This window comes from Callithrix jacchus, chromosome 14 (genome assembly GCF_049354715.1).
Source record: "Callithrix jacchus isolate 240 chromosome 14, calJac240_pri, whole genome shotgun sequence".
Taxonomy (NCBI): domain Eukaryota; kingdom Metazoa; phylum Chordata; class Mammalia; order Primates; family Cebidae; genus Callithrix; species Callithrix jacchus.
Window position 1 is genome coordinate 20,431,182 of NC_133515.1, and position 21,672 is coordinate 20,452,853.

Here is a 21,672-nt window from a genome sequence, read left to right on the forward strand (position 1 = left end):
TGGTGTGCAAGCAGAGGAAAAATGGTTTGTGTTTTCTATCCACCTCATTCACATTTTCTTACCAATGCTCTTTGCTTTGCTCTCCCACAACTTTCCCTTAAAAAAGATGAATTCTTTTGAAATTAGTCAGGGGATGAAAAAGACTAAGTTCTAAAAGGAAAGCTGTTGGCCAGGCACAGTGGTTCACGCCTGTAATCCCAGCACTTTGGGAGGCTGAGGTGGGTGGATCATGAGGTCAAGAGTTTGAGACCAGCCTCATTAACATAGTGAAACCCCATATCTACTAAAAACACAAAAATTAACTGGGCATGGTAGTGTGTGCCTGTAACCTCAGCTACTCAGGGGGCTAAGGCAGGAGAATCACTTGAACCCAGGAGGTAGAGGTTGCAGTGAGCCGAGATGGCGCTACTGCACTCCAGCCTGGGCAAGACTCCATCTCAAAAAAAAAAAAGAAAGCTATTGTGACTACTGTCTACATCTCTAAATTCAGCATATACAGTCATGCGCTGGATAACAACATTTCTGTCAACAATGGACCATATATACTACCATGGTATATAGGGTATATTTACTGTACTTTTTCTATGTTTGGATACTTTTAGATACACAAATACTCACCACTGTGTTACAACTGCCTGCAGTATTCTGTGTTGTAACATGCTGTATAGGTTTGTAGCCTATGAGTAATAGGCCATACCATATAGACTAGATGTGTTGTAGGCTATGACATTTAGGTTTGCTAAGTACATTCTCTGATGTTTACACAACAATGAACTCACCTAATGACACCTTTCTGAGACATTCTCCTGTGGTTAAGGGACATACATATCTGTACCTGAATACAGAACATCTAACACAGTTCCTAAAGCCAAACAAGAAAATACATAAGGCAGGGAAGGACTAAGCCTTATGGGTTTCAGCACTCCCTAACTAGTCATTTTTGATGGGTATCCTGGAGCAATTCATGGTACTAAGATTTGAGATTTCCTTCTTTTGCAATGTGGGAGAAGTACTATTGTGAATATAAGTATGTTTTCAGGCAAAGAGAAAAGATCTAGAAACTGAGTCCTTTAAAACCAGAATAGGAGGACTTAGAAACAGATCTCCTTGCCACCATTCATCCTGCAAATCCCTTGCACTCTGGGCTATGCTTCTCCAGTGTCATAACATGGACTACTGTTAATTCCAGGTGGAAAACTTCTTCTTCTATAACAAGCTGCCTCTTTTCTACAGTGTGTAGAAACGATCCAACATGGTATAGCTCAACTTTTGAGCCTGAGGGAAAGGCCAGAAGTTGATCCAAAGTAAAACTCTAGGATACAGAATTTTTTAAAAATCAAATATCGGCCAGGCGCAGTGGCTCACGCCTATAATCCTAGCACTTTGGGAGGCCGAGGCGGGTGGATCAAGAGATCAAGACCATCCTGGTCAACATGGTGAAACCCCATCTCTTCTAAAAATACAAAAAATTAGCTGGGCATGGTGGCGCGTGCCTGTAATCCCAGCTACTCGGGAGGCTGAGGCAGGAGAAGTGCCTGAACCCAGGAGGCGGAGATTGCGCCATTGCACTCCAGCCTGGGTAACAAGAGCGAAACTGTCTCAAAAAAAAAAAAAAAAAAAATCAAAAATCATGAGAAGAATCGAACTTCTATAAATACAGCCTTTCTAAGTAACTACACATTACATCCCATAACTAATTTAAACAAGGAATACAATAAGCCTATTAGAAATACTATGGTCCAAATTAGTAGTATTTATAAACAAAATGCCTTAAAAACTCTGGGGTTCCACCACCTGTGGAAATGGGTCGCTCTGTGTGGGAGAAGATGAACTCCAAGAATGTCTTTGTTTTTACGTGTTTTAAATTTTAGAGTTCTGTAAATACTCCCTTTAGGGGGAAAAAACAGAATTATTCAGAGCTGCTTTCAAGTAAGCTCAGAACAGGAAGCTCAGATCAAAGTCTCATTTCCAGTCAAGTGCAAAGTTGCAAACCTTCATTTGGTTCTTTATACCGGTTTGTCATAAACTGCCTTGAAGTGAGTAGACAGCAGATGCACTGGCTGGAAGTGTCTTCCACTGTCAATTTCTGCCTTCCTGAATAATCAGAGGAAATGAGTGAAAAAACCTCTTTGTTGGCCGGGCACAGTGGCTCACACCTATAAGTCCAGCATTGGGAAGCTGAGGTGGGTGAATCACCAGGTCAGGAGTTCAAGACCAGCCTGGCCAAGATGATGAAACTTTGTCTCTACTAAAAATACAAAAATTAGCCAGTCATGGTGGCTGGCACCTGTAATCCCAGCTACTTGGAAGGCTGAGGCAGAGCTTGAACTCAAGAAGTGGAGGCTGCAGTGAGCCAAGACCGTACCACTGCATTCCAGCCTGGGTGACAGAGTGAGACGCCATCTCAAAAACAAAACAAACCTCCTTGTAAGACATCTTGCTACAAAATTACTCATCATAAATGTGTCTTTCCTGTTAATGCATTTTGTGATGGGGAAAAAGGGATACATTTGCAAAACCCAAACTAAGAAGGAGAGAGAAATGTGAGGCACCAACAAAGAACCCAGCTCTAAGCATGTACTAAGTCAGGGTTAATCAGCTGCACACCAGATCCCTAGTCCTTGGTTCAGTTGATCCCACTCTGCAATACTTCCTGGACTTAAATCACTCTTGTTAACTGTTGGCTCTACTTCACTTCTAAAAGTGTTTTCTTACAGGAAAATTAAGATACTCCTTTTACTGGAGATAATGCTGGATGTCACAAAGTTAGATTTAGAAACCACTATAGTTAATGTTAGGGCCTCTGAGTTGAAAGGCTATTTCCTTGAGGACATGACATCTAATCACTTGAGCTCAGGAATTTGAGAGCAGCCTGGGCAACATGACAAGACCCTGTCTCTGCAAAAAAAAAAAAAAAAAAAAAAAAAAAATTAGGTAGCTGGCTATGGCGGTGTGCACCTGCTGTCCAGCTACTAAGGAGGCTGAGGTGGGAGGATTGCTTGAGCCCAGGAGGTCAAGGCTGCAGTGAGCCGTGAATGTGCCACTGTACTCCATCCTGGGTAACAGGGCCAGACCCTGTCTTAAGAAAAAGAAAAAAAAAAAAAAAAAAAAACACAACAGAGAGAAACTGTAGTTGAGCCAGAAATACTGGTGCTCATATCTTCAGATATATGTTCTGGTTTCAGTGATTAGGAAACAAGGGTCTCATTCTAGACTGGCCTCTATGGCCAGAGGGAAGAATGTCCCATTTAATTCAAAGTACAGGAAGTTCTACCATAAAGTAAATTACATTTTTAAGGGGAAGTGAGTACACAAAACCTACCTATAAGTCTTCATAACTAGGTCTTCTAGAGAAAAGAAAAAATAGAGGCTGTGGAAATCAGGGAAAGAAGTTGTTTTGATAATGAGACAAAAGTAATAACAAAGATATAGAGTGGTGAAGATGCATTTGTTATACAAAGACTGGAGCACATCAGTCATGTGCCAAATGGAAGGTAAACCAGGTAAGTTTCCAATCTTCCTTTTGTAGAAAACAACGTATTGTTGGATATAACTGAAAATGCGGATTATTTGTTAGCAGCCTTGTATAGTTTTGTCTCTAATATCATTTAACCAAAAAGAAATTTCTTATTTTCCACATGCAGGTTTATACCTCCCTGGGCTGATTTTAAAGATAAACAATGTAGCCAAAATAGTAATCTTCCTCAGGACCCAATAGAGCTTAAGCCTATGAATAGCCTAGTTCTGGGTATTCATCACATCTTTTGGAATAACAGCACCCAGGGAGGGTATTTATAGTCCAGTGTGAGGGGTAGGCAGGATGAGATGAGTCACACTTTATTCTTCGCTGCTCAAGGCTGTTCTGAGCCTTTCCCTCTGACTCAGCACCAGTGGTCTCGAAGCTGACAAGACCCAAATGCAGCAGCATATGCTCAGGAAGCAGTCATGCTGCTTAACAAAGGTAGCTTAACCATCATGTTCATTCCTAAGTTGCAGACAAAATGGAAGAAAGAAGGTGACGGACAGTTGGAGCTCCAGGGTGCTTCAGGGGAAACAGCAGACCAGGGAAATAAGGGAAATGTTTGAGAAAGCAAGTCTTTTTCTCTGAGTTTTTCTCTACTGCTCCCCTGGACTGACCTCTCCTAAGGCCTTTGTCATAACTGCCCATTTCAATAAAAATATCTTATGTTTAAAAAAAACATGTAAGGGAAAGAATACTGTATTGAATATTAGGAGAGCAGCTAGGTTCTAATCTCTTTCATGTCGCAAACCTACTGTGTTATCAGACATTTCAACTTCTGTGGACCACGGGAGAGAAAAAAAAGAGAGGGATAAAGAAGGGATTCATATAGTGAGAAGATCAATGCTCCCTCCAAGCCAGCTTTCCAGGATTCCCTTCAATGTGCCTTGGGAGTCTCATCTCCTTCCTTGCCACAGTCCTGGCTGGCCTCTATGGTGTCGAGGTAGAAGTAGGAAGTAGGTCCTCAGGTCCCTTTACCTGAATTGAGTCACGGCTCACCACCACTACCACCAGCAAACACCCTGTCTCTTTCTGCTGCCTCAGCACCTAGGGATTTCCTTTTCCTTCTCCTTCTCCTCACCAGTTAATCACAGTCCACCTACAGCCTCAGTAAGGGTCTCTATGCCTGATGCCTCCATTCATACCTCTGGAGCTCCTCTCCCGCCCTCTTCTCTTCTGCTGTTGGGACACTGGCTTTTCCTGCTCCTGTCCATCCTCACAACTGTCATTTGCCCATCCCTAAATCCATCATCCTTGTCCAAAAGATTCCCACTGCCCAGGGAAGAAGTCAGGAAGAACAGAAAGAACTGGAAGAATATATATAGACCATGTTTGCAGGCCTAAGGAAAGAAGAAAAAAAAAAAAAAAAGAACTAGAAGAAAAGAGAAAACGAAGAACTCTTTCCACTAAGGTTTTTGTTGTCAGGAATGCATGTTTTGGGGACAAAATAGGAGCTTAAAAAATGTGTACGAGTGAATAAAATAGCATTCCCTAACCTAAACCCTTAAAGCTGTTTCCCAGAGTGACATTATTACATACTTTAGCTCTGTATTTCATGTACCCATGATGGGGTAAACAGCTTTTCTGTGGGCTGGCCTGGGAACCCCACTCTCATGATGTTTGTTTTTATGGGAAAATGCTGCCTGAGTGGCAAATGATGGATGTACCAATGATGTTTGTAAACCACCTTTCCTTCCTCAAGCATGGTTTATATAACAGGAAAATTTAAAACTCTGCTAGGCAAAAGAAGAAATCAAACAGCAGCCATCTCCAGCTACAAAATAATTCTACATACATATATTATCATATATAGATGTGCATATATGTACAAATACGAAAGAAGTAAGGTGGTAAAAGTAAATTACCTAGTTGATCTAATACACACATATACCTCACTCTCACCTTCATTTATAGCCGGGGTCAGCATCCCTAGACTATCCCCCAAAATACATGTTTAATGTGAGAAAAAGGTTTCAGTATGCTGGACATGGTGGTTTATGCCTGTAATTGTAGCACTTTGAAAAGTCAAGGATCACCTGAGCCCAGGAGTTTGAGACCAGCCTGGGCAACATAGGGAGACTCCACTTCTATAAAAAATAAAATTAGTCGAGCGTGGCGACATGTGCCTGTAGTCCCAACTACTCAGGAGACTGAAGCTGGAGGATAACTTGAGCCTAGGAGTTCAAGGCTGCAGTGAGCTATAATTATGCCACTGCACTCCAGCCTAGGCAATACAATGAGACTTTGTCTCAAACAAAACAAAACAATACAAAACGAAGAGAAAGGGTTTTCGGTAATGTTGAGAATACCAACTACACTACAAAGGAAGTGCAGAACTATAAGGTAACACCTGAGATCAAGAAAAACAAGTTTTTGGAAATGAACACAGACACCCAAAAGAGCTAAATGGAAAGAGTATAGTTCCCTAAAATACTCATTTTCTTCTTTAGAAAATAAATGCATGGATGCTCCTGGCTCGAGGCTGGGAAGTCGTGGAGTGGGTGACGTATAGCACATACTCTCCTTTACCTTTACAGCAGGTCTAGTGGTCCTCTGAGAAGGGGAAAAGACACAAGAGACAGGAATTGGTGAGATGCTGGGGCGGGCCTGAGTGTGGGTGAAGATTTGGAAAGAATTTTGTATGTGGAGCTGAGCTGCTTAGGTCTGAAAGGCTCTGTTATAGGTTCTGAAATAGGACAAAGAACTGAGCGATATAAATGCAAGGTCTGTGAGGCGTGCCATCCAAACTGCTGTCCATATTTATGGCCCATATATATGGGCCATATTTATGCCACCTCTGACTTCACAGCTACCAAATACCTGGCATGCACCTGGCACTTCAGTCTTTCATCATGAAACTGAACATGATGGAGGAGGCCTCAGAATAGAAGGACAGGAGGCAGGAGGGCAGGGGAATGGAACCTCCCTACTTTTGTCCAGCACAACTCACCTCATAGAAGAGTCCTTCTGGGAACTGCTGGAAGCACTGAGCGCACACGAAACACTGCTCATGGTACAGCTCTCCGTTACTGTTCACGATCTTCTCAGCGGGTGCAAAGCCGCCCTTGCAGCGCTCACAAGTGGCGCTGGCCAGGGCATTGGCCATGTTGCTGTAACACACAAAGAATAGCAGGTTGCAGACTGTCATCCTCTTCTTAGATCAAAGACCAAACAACACTAAGAACTGAGCAGCTAATTCTATCTGATTGCAAAATTCCTATTTTATCTAAAACGCTTAATTTCTTGCTTGTTCCTTACACGCTCTAAAACTAGGACTCTTCAGTCTCTTTACCCTAGCATCTGAGGCTCTCTAAGGGTGTCCCACTTTGATTCTGTTTCTAACATTTTTGTCATTCTTTTTGCTAAATAAACTATGAGTGCATGCCTACTACGTGTTAGGCATCTGAGACAGAGATGAAAGTTATGAGATGCTCTCAAGTAACCTGGGTTTACAGCTTAATAAGTAGCTTAGTTAAAATATCCACAAGTCAGCATCTCAAAACCAATTTCTTTCCCTTCTGAGAACAGAATCTAAAATGCATGTCAACTAAATGCCATGTCATAGAACTTAGATATAGGTTATTCCTTTGATTAGATTCTGTGGAGGTTGCAGTGAGCCATGATCTTGTCAAGCTTGGGCAATAAGAATGGAACTCCGCCTCAAAAAAAACAAACCTAAAAAACCTCCACCTCAAAAAAAAAAGGCAACATGGATTTGACCGGCATACAATAAAATGAGGATTTCACATGAAGAACTGTTTTGTTTCTTAGAAGTCCTAGAAATGGAGAAGGTCCTCCATGCAGAGCAGTTACTGGCCAAGCAGTCCTTCGATTTTTGGCAAGTTTATTTTCACAGGCCTACTCACGGCATGAGTTCTACCTGTGTGTCTAGTTCCCTGGTGCAATTTCTGACCTTTCAGATATTTAATCAGTGTACTTTGTGAAGTTATTACTAACGTTCTCCTGAATTTTCACAATCAACCAGTGAGGCAGACAGGTGGACAGTCTCCATTCTACAGGCAGGGTAACTAACTGCCTTGCCCCTATTGGTTTCCAGGTTTTGCTGTTTCCTTAGCAAAAGTGGTCCCATTACTTGCCTCACTCTCCTCCACACCTCTGGAAGACAACTTTCCTTTTGCCTTTCTCTCCCAAATGTTTCATAAAACAGTCATCCTGTTTTGTAGCCTTGCCATAAATAACTGCGTGTAGACACACTATGTTCATCACTTCAGACAAGTCAACTTTATTTAACAGGTTTAAATGTAATTAAAATGCCACCAAAAAAAAAAGGAAGGAAGGAAGAAAGGGAGGCAGCTTCACTGCTCAGTTAAACCTGGCCTAAGCCTCAAGTTAAAATGAATTTCTACTTTGTCATTTCAAAGTTACTGTGGGTTGGGGGAAAAAGTCTGTAAAATTCTCATTGTCACCCAGCTTTGCCATAAGCCAGATAATTGTGGCAGTTTTAAAAAACTCTGGAGAGGTTTGTGCTTATTCCTTCTCCTGACCAAAGTACACAGGTGTTCTTGGATGGAGGAACATGGTAAGCCCCATACCCGCCCAGTCTTCTCAGTACTGCTCTCAGGAAAAAGTATTTATACCCACTAGGAAACCAGAAGATGCTGCTCAAATATATGGCACTGTTCTTAATTCTAAACCCTCTCAAAAGATTAGACAAACCTCAACAATCTTAATGGGACTCTAAAAAAGCCCCCAAAGAATATTCTAGAATGACCTGGCTCATTATAACCTAATCAGTGGTTTTCAAAATATCCGGGTCACCATGACCCTTCAGGAGGCAGAAACGTCCTCTCTTCCCCAACTACATCTCTGTGGGAGGCCGTATTTTCTTTATAAGTTTCACCTAAAATAACATACTATAATAGGTTGAATGTAGAAACAAATATGAGAAACTTTTATTAAGACAGCTATTAATTAGATTTGCAAAAATGTACCACAATGCCATCCTTTCTCTAAGTCTCTTCCATTTTGGAAAAGTTATTTCTCATGAAAACATTAATATTAACATTTACTATTATTAACATGTAATAAGCTTCTTGTTTTTAAATGAATTAATAAGTATTTAAAATTGTTCCCAATTTAAATTTCCCGTTTCCCAGTATTCCCATACAGTAAATACTGTTAAGTGAAAGTTCTTTGGGGACCTTAATTGTTTTTAAGAGCGTTAAGAGGCCCTTAGATTAAAATGTTTGATTACTGTCCAGTTTAAACTCACATAATATAGATTGTTTCTACTTAAGTTCAAATACTGAAGTAGAATTAGGAAATAGGAGATACATCATTTAAAAAAAGCACAGTTATTTCCCATACACAGGAAAAATGTGCTAGTTTTAGAGATAATTACATGTATTTTTCAAGAAGTATTCCTTTTAATAACAAGCAGGGGGAAAAAGGAAACAGAACAGTCACCTTGCTGTCCCCTGAACCAGTCAGGTTTCCCTTTCCTCTTCTGACGTTGACACTCTGGCACAATGCTTTTTTTTAATGTTGATTTTATATTTAATATCACAGATTACAGAAATTACTTTTAAAAAGTCATTAGTAACAGTTACAGGTATCATCAGATTAGTTATAATTAATTAGCTAAGTTTTCAGAAAAAGATTTTCATTAAAAAGTGTTGATAACAAGAAATATGTAAGTGGGGTGTATATATAGATATTTATATGTAAAAGCCTTTAGGGCAGCTTCTTCATATTAGGACAGACATGGCTGATGAAGCTGATCTACTTCCACAAATCAACCTCACACAGCACAGTTGAAATCTTGCTTTCTGTTATTCAAGTCCTAAAATGCAGCAATGTATAAATCCAAAATCGTCTTGAGAATTCACCAAGCAGTTAAAATATTGGTTACCGTATTACTACAATTCCCCAATTACTGTTAAACAGAGCTCTCTGTGAGATGTGAAGATAAGTGATATCTGTACCACAGAGCATGAATTATGGAATCAGAGAACCGGGTCAGTTAAATTCTCATTAACCCTTACTTGACAAATTGGAGATATGTAGTAATTCTAAGCTCACAACTTTAAATGAGGTAAATAATCTTGAGCTGGTCTGATGACTACTCTGCATTTTCTTTAAAAAATGTGTTTGCTAAAACCCATTTATAGTATCAATTAGCCTAACTCTTTAGAGTTAACAGTATGTTCTATATGTATATTGATTTGCTACTTATATACAATATATATATATTTATTCATTCAATTAAGAAAACCAATTAGCTTACTTCAATTTGTTGATTGTTACACATAAAAAAATTTATATTTACCAACAGTCTGTAATTTATTTTTTCACTGTTCCAACTCATCTGCCCCTTATCTTTGGGACGTTTTAGAGTACACAATTTTTCTAATGTAATTCCTGACAACGAAAACACTAAGCCTCCCTCATGGAGGAAATGATGAAAATGCAGCCTACCAAGTGATCAGGAACCTACTGAAGATGGGGCCACTGTGCTCTCATGGTGAGGACAGTACCTCCCTCCCATCTGCATGTCGCTGCAAGTCTTACCAACAAGGCAGCCTCCTGTCTCCTTAAACATGCTGTGCTGTGAGCCACCCGGAAAAACTCCTGCCCAAAGTCCAGTCAATAAAATTGTATGGGCCAGGTCAGGATGGCTCCTGAATAGAGAGCCAAGAATGCCAGATCTGGAAGAGGGGCACTCCGGGAGAGGAGACACTCACAATTTTGCATAAAAGTCACAGAACTCCTTGTAGACTTTCACGTCACTGTGCCTGCGCTGCAGTTTGGAAACAGCTCTCTCGTCCTCGGTCTCATTGGCCTCGCGGACACTGTTAAGGGCTGCTTGGGGGATTTCTTCGTTCTCTGGGATAACGCACGGGCGCACTCCGCCCGAGAGGGCCATCATGGGTGCTTGAGAGCTCTGAGCACAGGGACGAGAGCAGCAGGACACAGAGCCAGGAGAAACAATATCCAGGCCTCCCTGCTTCCCAGCCAGGGTCACTCCCACCGTTCTCACACACGTCAGCCTGGCCCGCCAGGGTCACTGCTGCTGCTTCATGTTAAGAGTTCAGCAGCACAGTACACAGTCACAGGGCAGTCAGGATTTACTGAGGTTTTCTGGAAGTTCTAAAAAACATTCCACAAAGTAGTGATATAGTCTTTGTCAGAGCAGCAGTCCCAGTGGACTATGCTATAAACACTACATCATGAGACCAGGGCTGCCTCGTACGCCTCCATGAGAAGGAAATATCCACATGTGCCTTGCATATTTGCCACAAAAATTCATCACCAACGCTGTGCTCTTCACTCTGGAGGGCATAAGAGGCTTTTGGAGCCCCTGTAAAATACCCCCTGACAAGCTCTCCATGAGGCTGAGGCTGCTGGCATACTCTGAGGAGCATCTGAACTCTGCCTGGACCTGGGCTTCCACAACCCTGGCCATGACTGCCAGCTACGTCCGATGGGTCCCTTCCCCAGGAAGCCATGGGCCCCCTAAAACTAAGAGCTACGTTTGACTTCTATCACCTTTGCTACTGGTACATAGAGTCCAATCTCAGCTTCAATAAATGGGCACAAGTGGAAACAGACAAGGACTGGTGTTCAGTTATAACTCTTCTACCGGACCCTGGCTAACCTCCAAGCTTAGGTGAGCCAATGTTTCTCAGTCTCATGACTAAGGAAGACATTAAAAAGTCTCCTGTGATCGAGTTAGCTGGGGACTATGTTAGGCAAACCTGTCTCCAGTTTTATTCCTAAATAACATAGATACAAAGATAAAAAACCTATGTAGGTTTTTTACCCCCTCATCATTTGCCCACAAGAACATTCCTTGTGGACAGAGGACAGACAGAACTCAAAGTCTTCCCTCTGAGGCACACCTGAGACAAATGCATATCTGATTGCTTCCTCTACCCTATTGTTCACGTAAAAATGTAGGTTCACTGAGCCAGACGCAATTGTGTATTCATTGGAAGGCTGATCAAGGACTCAAAATAATGCGACTGTTTGTCTCTTATCTACTTCTGACCTGGAAGCCCCCACTTCGAGTAGTTCTACCTTACTGGACCAAACCAATGCATCTTGCACATACTGATTGATGTCTCATGTCTCCCTAAAATGTGTAAAAGCAAGCTGTGCCCCGACCACCCTGGGATGGATGCATGTCGTCAGGACCTCCTGAGGCTGTGTCATAGGTATGTCATTAACCTTGGCAAAATACATGTTCTAAATTGATTAAGACTTGCCTCAGATACTTTTTGGTTTACAGCAATGATGACAATCATGATATAGCACCAGAGACAATTAACGGGCTCAGAATTTTTCTCAAGTTCCTGTCCTCCCAGGGCATTGCCACCCACCAAAACCAAGAGACTGTGAAAGAAAATCTATAGAAAAGCCACAAGGCAAATGGATGGACAGTCACAAAACCAGCAGCAGATAAACAAAATACAGTGGAGATGCAAGTAACAACCACAAATAATGATATCCAAGGGTCAGTGAGTGCTTTCTATCACATCCCTTAATCCTTCCCACAGCTTCTGAGATAGGTGTTAGTTACAAATGAAGAAATTGAGGCACAAAGAGACTGAATAACTACTAAGGAGGTGGTGGAATCAAGACTTAACCCTAGGTACTTTGATTCCAGAGCCTATGCTGTTAATCCCTATGTAAGAAAATGGTAAACATAATTACTGGGAAGCACAACAGTTAACCAGAAAAGATTAGGCAGCGGGTACTAGATAGTAGTGGAAGCAGAAAGTGGGACCAAGTCTTCCTACTTTGGACCCTAAAGATCTCAGAGGATGGGTCAAGAACTGAAAGGCTGTAGGCTACAGATCCTGCCCAGGACCAAAGCCTACAGCTGATGAAACAAGGGAATCACCATATTTAAGCAAGAAAGAAACAACCTCATGGTTTAACATTTTTCTTTTCAATTTATCTACATTTCCTATTTTTTAGGTTTATTTTTTACAATGACCATGTGAAATAGAGAGGAGACAGGGAGGGATAGAAAGAGACAGAGAGACAGACAGTCAGATAAACTGGGACAGAGGCAGGCTGATTCAGACCAGAAGTGTGACGCATCCAGTGGGGGTGACATGGTAAGAGGCAGGAAACCACGTGAGCCTTCTGCTCAGATTTCTCCCTCACGGTCTCCCCAGTACTCACATCTGACGTGACTACAGTACAGGAGCAAAACCAGGAATCCGACATTGGTACAATGTGTGTGTGCGGGTCTCGGTCATTTCATCACATGGGCGGGTTCCTGTAACAACTGCCTCTATCAAGTTACAGGATTATTCCATCACCACAGAAATCTCTTTCATGTTATCTCTGACCATCACATACCTCTGCACGCTCCAACATTTCTAACCTCTGGCAACCACTCATTTGTTTTTCATTTATGTGATTATGTTATTTAAAGAATGTTACCTAAATGGAATCACATGTGACATCTTAAGGCTTTTTATTCAGCACAATGCCCTGAGCCTAATCCAAGTTGCTCCACATGTCCACTGTTTTCTCTTGTTTACTGCCAAGTAGTATTTCATGACATGGATGCATAGTTTGTTTCACTGTTCACCCACTGAAGGACATTTAAGTACTTTCTAATTTGTGGCACTGTGAATAAAACTGTAGAAATTTCTGTACTAAATATATTTTTATTTTTCTGAGATAAATGCCCAAGAGTAAAATGCTGAGTAGTATGGTAAGCAAAGCTTAGTTTTTAAAGAAACTGCCTGTGATGTTGTGACTTTTAATAATAAGTATATTCTTGGTCTCTGCCCCCATTTCCTGGCTTAGGACCTAAAAATCTTGGACTCTCTTTAGTGGTAAGTGTCTTTTGTAGGCTAATGTGACAGGTGGCTCGGGCTGGTTGCTGGAGAACCAACCATGCAATGAGAAGGCTGAAACTTTCAGCTCCAGTTCCAACCCCTTGGAGGGAAGAGGAGCTGGGGATTTGGATAATCACCAGTGGTCAATAACTGAATCAATCATGCCTATGAAATGAAGCCTCCATAAAAACTCAAAAGGACAAAGTTTAGGGGAACTTCTGAGTTGCCAAACATATGGAGGTTCTGGGAGGGTGGTGCTCCCAGAGGAGGGAAGCTCTGCTCTGCTTCCCCACATCTTGCCCCATGTACCTCTTCCAACTGGCTTTTCTTAACTCAAGTTATGCTATGTAAGGATTATTAGGGGGAGGCAGATAAGAGATCTTCCTTTCATCTGGTTTCCTCTACTTGCATTACTTGCATCTGTGACTATGTTAATGAGAATGGTTGGCACACAGTAACCCTAAACAGAACTCTTCAATAGAGGTCACCTTAATATGACCTAGTTTTATGATCAAAGGTACCAAATACTATGAAGATATTTTTAAACCGTTAAATCAATTTATATAAATGTAAAACAGGTTTATGGCTCTGTTCCTTTGTTTATAATTTTGCAAGATCTCATTTTTTCCTCTTGGCCTTTCTTTCACTTAGGAATATCCTACTGGGAGTCGGGAGGGAGAAGAGAGGCTGAAAAGCTACATTGACTTTTTTTTTTTTTTTGAGAAAGAGTTTCGCTCTTCTTACCCAGGCTGGAGTGCAATGGCGCGATCTTGGCTCACTGCAACCTCCGCCTCCTGGGTTCAGGCAATTCTCCTGCCTCAGCCTCCTGGGTAGCTGGGACTACAGGCACGCGCCACCATGCCCAGCTAATTTTTTGTATTTTCAGTAAGACGGGGTTTCACTTTTTTGACTAGGAGGGTCTCGATCTCTTGACCTCATGATCCACCCGCCTCGGCCTCCCAAAGTGCTGGGATTACAGGTGTGAGCCACCACACCCGGCTGCTACATTGACTTCTATCACACTCTGTGGATCACCTTCCCATTAGCCTCTCCCTAGGAAATGAGGACCCAACCAGTTGATTCTCAGCATAAATAATACAAGGCAAAGAAATTCTCTGCACATTACCCATGCTACTTACACTGAAAACAATGGAGGAGCTAATGTGGGGGTTCAAGGCCAAGCAGGAGGCTCAGACATGTCCACCACTGCAATGGTGGGAGTAAACAAGCCCTGGGGTTTTAGGAGCTGGTGACAGCACTGATGGCTACCCTTTCACAGCCCATTTTGGCATTCTAGTAAAGTCTATTTCTTCTTGAAAAATGATTGCTCACATTATTCCACTGTTTGCTTTACATCATTCCTGGACATATGGAACTTTTACTATGTGCCCATGATGCAACAGGTCCAACGTGGTACCTAAGAAGTATCCAGCGCACCATCAGAAGATACTACAATCTGCTGAATGAATGAATAAATAAAGTCATAGCTTCTGCTTCTATAAGTATACAGTGTCTAGTTTGGTGCTCAGTTCTGAGTGAACAAGGTTGTTTGTATGTCCCCAGTACCCTGAATAAGGGTCTATAACAGTGTGGCCATGGAAAGTTTAGATGGCGGCTGGGCGCGGTGGCTAACATCTGTAATCCTTGCACTTTGGGAGGCCGAGGCTTAATTCCAAATAAACACCATAGCTCAACTTTCATATTCGGGCATTTTGCTACTGTTAAAACATTTCAAGGACTCAACAATGTCACTCTAAGAAATGCAAACAATCCTTTCCAAATAAACACCATAGCTCAACTTTCATATTCGGGCATTTTGCTACTGTTAAAACATTTCAAGGACTCAACAATGTCACTCTAAGAAATGCAAACAATCCTTTTAGACTGTGATTGTAACCCTGAGAAAAATATTTATGGGAATTCCTTTGATTGAAACTACTACTGCCACTGCGGTGGCATCAGAATAGCCACTGAAGTAGGGCCGGAGGCTGTTTAGAAATACCGGAAAAGATTCATCTGAATAGCAGGTCTGCTAGGTGGCTTTTGGTAAAGAATCAGGATTGTGCGAGGTCTTCAATTCCCTAAGGGTGTTTCTTAAGAAGTTCTATAGTCAACTCTCCTTATCTCATGGCTAAGTTGGATCTTTGGGAGATCCCACAGGACAGGTCTGTACCTCAAATGTTCCTTAAATCCACCCAGAGCAGAGCAATTTCTACTTTATGAAAATGGTTTATGGATTTGTCATTTTCTGATCATCTACTGTGTGTTTCACTTACGGAATGATAGACCTACTGTGGCAAATCTGGGACTCTGGCTGCATGGGCCCAACAGCTTACTTAAGGGCCACCCCATGCACTGAACAGTAATGCAAAGTTGGCACACACTAGTATTCTGCAAAGAAGGCTGTAGAGCTTCAGATACCATCTGTCTGCTAACCCCACGATTTTAGTCAAAACAAACTCCACCTCTGACATAAGGGATGGCCAAAGACAAATAAGCTACTTAGAGATATCATACAAAAAATTACAGCTATTTCCAGCAGCTCAAATAAAGCCAGGATAAAGTCATGAAAATAAGGAGCCTCCCCCCCTCCAAAAAAGCAGCTTTTAAAAAGGCGCTGGTAGTTTCAAATTACTTCTCTCAAGGAGTAATGACTGAATTATGTACATCATTACCAAATACTTCATCTGTAGGGTTTAAAACCCAAACTGGTCATTTTAACCAATTGCCTCTAGCATACAGAACTCCAATCTAGAAAAAGAGGAGTAATGCTTCATTTAGTAAATGCTCTATTCTATTCCACAAATAGATTTGCATAATCCATGGCTAAACAGGGCACTTAGCAATAACAACTACTAGATGAAGCTTCTCCAACTGCATTCAAAGGTTTTCAGGTCATAATGGGGTGTTTGAATTGTTGGGGTGGCCTGGTGAAATTATCACATGCCAAAATAAACTCTTTCCACTATCATCCTCTAGCCTGCTCAAATGGAAAATACAATCTGATTTCCCATAGACTACTAAAAACAAAACAATCATGACATGCAAGTACAGATAATGAAACTGGGAAGTTCATTCCCATTTAGCAGCTTCCAGAACAAATGCACTGTGTTTTCTTTCAACAGACAGTGAGGAAACAGACAAAGTTTGGCCAGAAAAGTTTATGGATTTGTAATTAACATGCCATTTTGCCTTGTCAGTTTTTTTCCTAATTCTTGATTGCACAGGCAAAAAGAAATTATTCATTATCACAGAAGCAAAAGAGTAAGAAAGAAATAATGGATATTTTCTCAAACTAGCTTAAAATTTTAAAAACTGGCACATTTTTTACACGTTTCTATTAGCATTGCTTATTGGGATTATTATAGAAGTAAGGCAGAGCTACTGTGGCTTTGTTATGTATGTTAAAAATAATTGAAGAGTCAGTACAAAGATTATCATGGAACAAAGATAAAATGAACAAATCAAATTCTCTGCCTGTGCACCATCAACTCCACCCCGGGGGCCCAAACCATCCCAAACACTGGGACCAAAGTCCAGAAATTACAATGAGGTTGTAACTGTGAGGAGGCTACTTGTATCTGATTGTTTTCTAGAAATTCCCTCTGAAATAAAACTTAGCTAAAAGTTAGAGACTCTCTTTGGTGTTGCAGATAGGTTTCTATTATCCCAACCTTTATGATGTTTTAACTGTATTTATTTCCCTCAAAAGGAAAATGAGTCAAATGTTATTCAGTATCAGGCTGAAATTTTTCTGGAAGGAAACTAGCAGGCACCCACTTAAGTCTTAAAGTCAACAATTAAAATACAGTGTTTCAGATGGAATATCATCTAGCCACAAAAAAAGAATGAGATCCTGTCAGTTGTGGCATCATCATTATGAGCCTGGGGTACATTATGTTAAGTGAAATAAGTCAGGCACAGAAAGACAAATGCCACATGTTCTCACTCATATGTGAAAGCTAAAATAAAACTGAACTCATAGAAGTAGAGCATAGAGTTGGTTATTAGGGGCTGAGAAGGGTAGCTGGGAGGGGAGACAGGGAGAGGCTGGTTAAGGGACTTGACATTACAGCTGAGTGAGAGGAATGGTTCTCGGGTTCCATAGCACTGTAGGGTGACTAATGTAAACAATAATTTACTGTATATGTTCAAAACGCTAGAAGAGGATTTTGAATGTTCGCAACACAAGGAAATGATAAATGTTCAGTGATGGATATGCTAGTTATCCCAATTTGATCCTTATGCATTACATGCATGCATCAAAGTAGCACATGTACCCAATAAATATGTACAGTTATTATGTATCAATAAAAAATTCCTCCTCTAGTATCTGAGGGAAAACTATCCTAGTGGATAGAGAGTGGCCACTCGGGAGCCTCAGACAGAGGTGCACCAAGGGACAGCCCAGAGAAGGCAGGAATGGCCCCATGCTCAATCTCAGTGCCCACAGGCTCCTGCAACACAAGGCAGGTCTGAAAGTTGTGTGGCCTCAGAGACACTGCCCACAACAGGCAAAAAGTACTGCAAATGAATAGTTCAGTTACTCAATCCTAACCTATTTTAAAAGTCTTGATGGCCTACTTGGCGGCCTGTTTCTTATGAAGCAACTCTCCCTGGATGATCTCTAGAAAAGTTTCTAACATGAACCAATCAAGAAATTCCTACCCACAAAGGATTCTGTAACGGATGTCGAGTCTGGGGTAGGTAAAGGAGAAAGACTGAAATCAAGCTCCTGCCAGTACTCTTTCATTTCTCCATGATACTCCCCAAGTGTCTCAGACACTCTTATGATGTTCTCACTCCTGGCAACAAGCCATCACACAGGAAACCCATCATGGATATAAAGACACGGGACTAGATGAGAAACAGCAGAATGTGCAGCAACATGGTACAACCATTAAAAGCAGAACACTAACAAATGACTGAACAAAAGGAAGCCTGTTTCTGTAAGCCCATGTGCAAGGATGTGTAAGTGCTTTGGGATGGGTTCACTGGACTGCATTGTTTTAGTTTGGTAAGTTGAATTTGTCAATCTCTATTGCCAAACAGCAATACAGCTTATTCCAGAAGATGTATGAAAGGCAGAGAAGAATCACTTATACTCCTGCCAACTATAAAGAAGTACTTTAGCATTTTGAGCTCTATTCTTTTTAAAATACATGTACAAATATATAATCTTAAATGATCTTAAATAAATACAGGGTTGTTGCAAGGTGACTTTAGAATTATCTTTAAAAGTGATGATCAACATTTCTAGCACTGCGTGAAACATATAAAGGACATACAACTTTCTGGATGAATCCCACTGTACCTTTTTTTCTCCTGAACTTTCTGCTTATCAGAAACCTGCCCAGTCCTCAAGTCCCTGCTCAAGATCTTCTCCAGGAAGCTTTCTTGACATTCTAGGCCTTACTGATCATCTGTTAAGCAGCCATAGCACCCACTGTGTGTCCCATATTCTAGGCCTTACTGATCATCTGTTAAGCAGCCACAGCACCCACTGTGTGTCCCATGCATTAAGTGGGTATAAGATTTTCATTGCATGTAATAATTGTGTTCTGTATTGCAAAGGTGCTCCTCATCTCAAGAACACCAGGAGGTCCTTAAGTAGATATTTCTATTGGGTTTTTGTGTGTGTGTGTGTGTGTTTTTTTTTTTTTTTTTTTTTTGAGACACTCTGTCCCCCAGGCTGGAATGCAGTGGCGCAATCTTGACTCACCATAACCTCTGCCTCCCGGTTTCAAGTGATTCTAGTAACTCAGCCTTCTGAGTAGCTGGAATTACAGGCATGTGCTACGACGCCCAGCCAATTTTTGTATTTTTAGTAAAGACAGGATTCCGCCATGTTGGCCAGGCCAGTCTCAAACTCCTGACCTCAGGTGATCTGCCTGCCCCGGCTTCCCAAAGTGCTGGGATTACAGGTGTGAGCCACCGTGCTCAGCTCTGTTGAGTCGTTATACCCCTCATGGCACCAAGCATACTGTCATCACACAATTAATCAAACTGGACGTCCCTAGACTGTCTGCAGAGGGCGTTTAAAGAAGGCAAGCCTTGGGGAGCTGTGTCCCTCCCCAGACACCCAGACAGCTCAGTCTGGCTCATGGCCATTGAAATAACTTTCTCTCCTCAAGAAAGACAGCTCAATCAATCAGAATCACTGTAGTCTGAAATCTATAAGCCATCTCATAAATTTTTTTTCCCCCATGTAAAAAAATAAGCAGTGTTTGGTCAATTTAAAAACATTCTTGGGCTGGGCATGGTGGCTCACCCCTGTAATCCCAGCACTTTGCAAGGCTGAGGCAGGAGCATCACTTGAGCTCAGGAGTCGTAGACCAGCCTGGGCAGCATAGTGAAACTCCATCTCTACAAAAATACAAAAATTAGCCGGGCATAGTGGCATGTACCTACAGGCACTACTAAGGAGGGTAAGGTGGGAGGATTGCTTGAGCCCAGGAGGTTGAGGCTGCAGCAAGCTGTGATCATGCCACTGCACTCCAGCCTGGGTGACAGAGCGAGATGCTCTCTCAAAAGAAAAAAAAAATCTCAGAATTTTCTCTCAAAGGTTAGGTGATTTTTCTCTGATCATTTAGATACTTGCACTGGAAAATGTCTCTGTACTAGTTCCTTCATATTTTAAATCACTCATCTTTTTATTATTTTATTTTTATTCTTATTGTGACCCATTAACATACACTCTCACACCTAAACATCTTTTTAAAAAGATAACATTGTGTTCTGGTCAAAACAGACAAATTAGAGGAAGCCATGTTTCCAATACAGAACAGCAGTATTTTTAGCTAGGAACGCTGACTTAGGAGAACGTGCAGATCGCCAGTGACAGCCTCTAGCGCGTCAGGAGCTCCTGAGATGGCTGTAGTGGCCGCAGTACCAGAGTCTCTGGCTCTAAATCAGATCCTTATTTTACTTATGACTCAGTCAAGGCTATCACCCTGGATACTGACCTTCAACTACACTGGGAGGGAAGTCAGTGGGAGTTTTTATTTTGTGACTAAGCTTAATGTGACATGTACTTCCCTCAATGATAAGGTAAAAGAAAATCATGAGAATTTCAGAATAGAAGAACACAATAAAAAACATTTTACTTGAGTCAAGTGAAAACAATGAACTCTTTCAAAATCAAATGTACCTATCTTTCACTACCAGTTATTTTCTTTTTGACATAGAACATGTTTTGTGTAGATTTTACTGCATTAAACAGCACTTGAAAACACTGGCCAGGGTCAAGCAGAGGAACTAAAATATATATTTATTTTTTACTGAAGTTAAAAAGGCTTCTTCTCTTTCATCAACTTTAAATTTTATGAAGTATACACAGAAAGGCAAGGAATTATTCAGCTATGGTAACTTAGATTTTGCAATAAATGCAATGAAAAAAGATTTCAGGAGATCAACCACCACCAGCTGGTGCTCGTGTAACGCTGCCCACCTACAGCCTAGGCTGCAGCGTCTCCCGGGAGGCTTAGTTGCTCCTTTTCTTCTGCAGGCTCCTGTGCTCAGCCTTCCTTTCTCCACACAGAGCTCACCATCCTCTGCACAGAATGAGGCTCTGGTTGAAAGCAGTTCACAGGGCTAAGTAGGAAGCTCTTTGTTCCATTTCTTACCTCTTCTCAAAAAGAAGTATTCTATACATCTAGCAATAATATATAAAATTATGGCAATTACCCCTTAGACAGACCCCCTTGTGTCCTGTAGGAGGTATCACTGGGATATTGCTGGGTGCTGGTTGTGCCTCTGTAAGTCTTTGTCCTCTATGAGCAGCACTGAGGCCTTGTCAATAGAGGGTGCTGGAGAGACACTGCAGGAGGAAGAGGGTTTGCTTTCTGGTCCTGCCTGCTCTCTAGGCAAAGCTCCTGCAGCACTCTGGCTTCTTCAGTGTCTGGCTCCCGCAGGGCATGGTGGCTAGTAGCAGCTTCCCTGGCACCAGTCCCTCAGAGGTTTTGCAGCAGAGTACCTTGGACCTTGATGGTGCATGCAGCCAGCAGCATCCACTCCTTGACAGTCAGCTATGTAGGGGTGCCTTGGGTGAGGGGCCTCAATGGAAATAGCCTTCCCTACCACTCGAAGGGAGGATTTCCAGCAAGCTGTGTCAGCGACTTCTCTGCGATGTAGTAAGCCCTGGCTGTGTGATCCCAGGCATGGAGAGGGGCTTTTCCCTGAGCACTCTAACTCAGCTGTAGGGTCGATGGCTGCTCCTTACAGCAGCTATTCTTATACTCTTTTACTTTCTCTCCTCTTACTAGCCAATTCCTTATCACTCCAAAACCCTATTAGAGTAGTAATGCTATATTTATTTAAACCTTTCCTGTT

General features: G+C 41.7%; 1 protein-coding gene across 16 annotated transcripts in view; it reads right to left on the minus strand.

Annotated features, from left to right (window-relative positions):
• Window positions 1–21,672, minus strand: part of LIMS1 (LIM zinc finger domain containing 1) — a 149,751-nt gene that overhangs the window by 20,629 nt on the left and 107,450 nt on the right. For 11 of the 16 annotated variants that reach the window (XM_002757482.7, XM_054244715.2, XM_078348912.1 and 8 more), the window contains exon 2: window positions 6,471–6,630. In XM_002757482.7, coding sequence (XP_002757528.1) covers window positions 6,471–6,630 — 160 coding nt within the window. Of the gene's footprint in view, window positions 1–6,470; window positions 6,631–10,051; window positions 10,455–21,672 lie in introns of those variants that run through there. The other 5 variants (XM_002757481.6, XM_054244711.2, XM_008980237.5 and 2 more) reach the window with 2 other exon arrangements.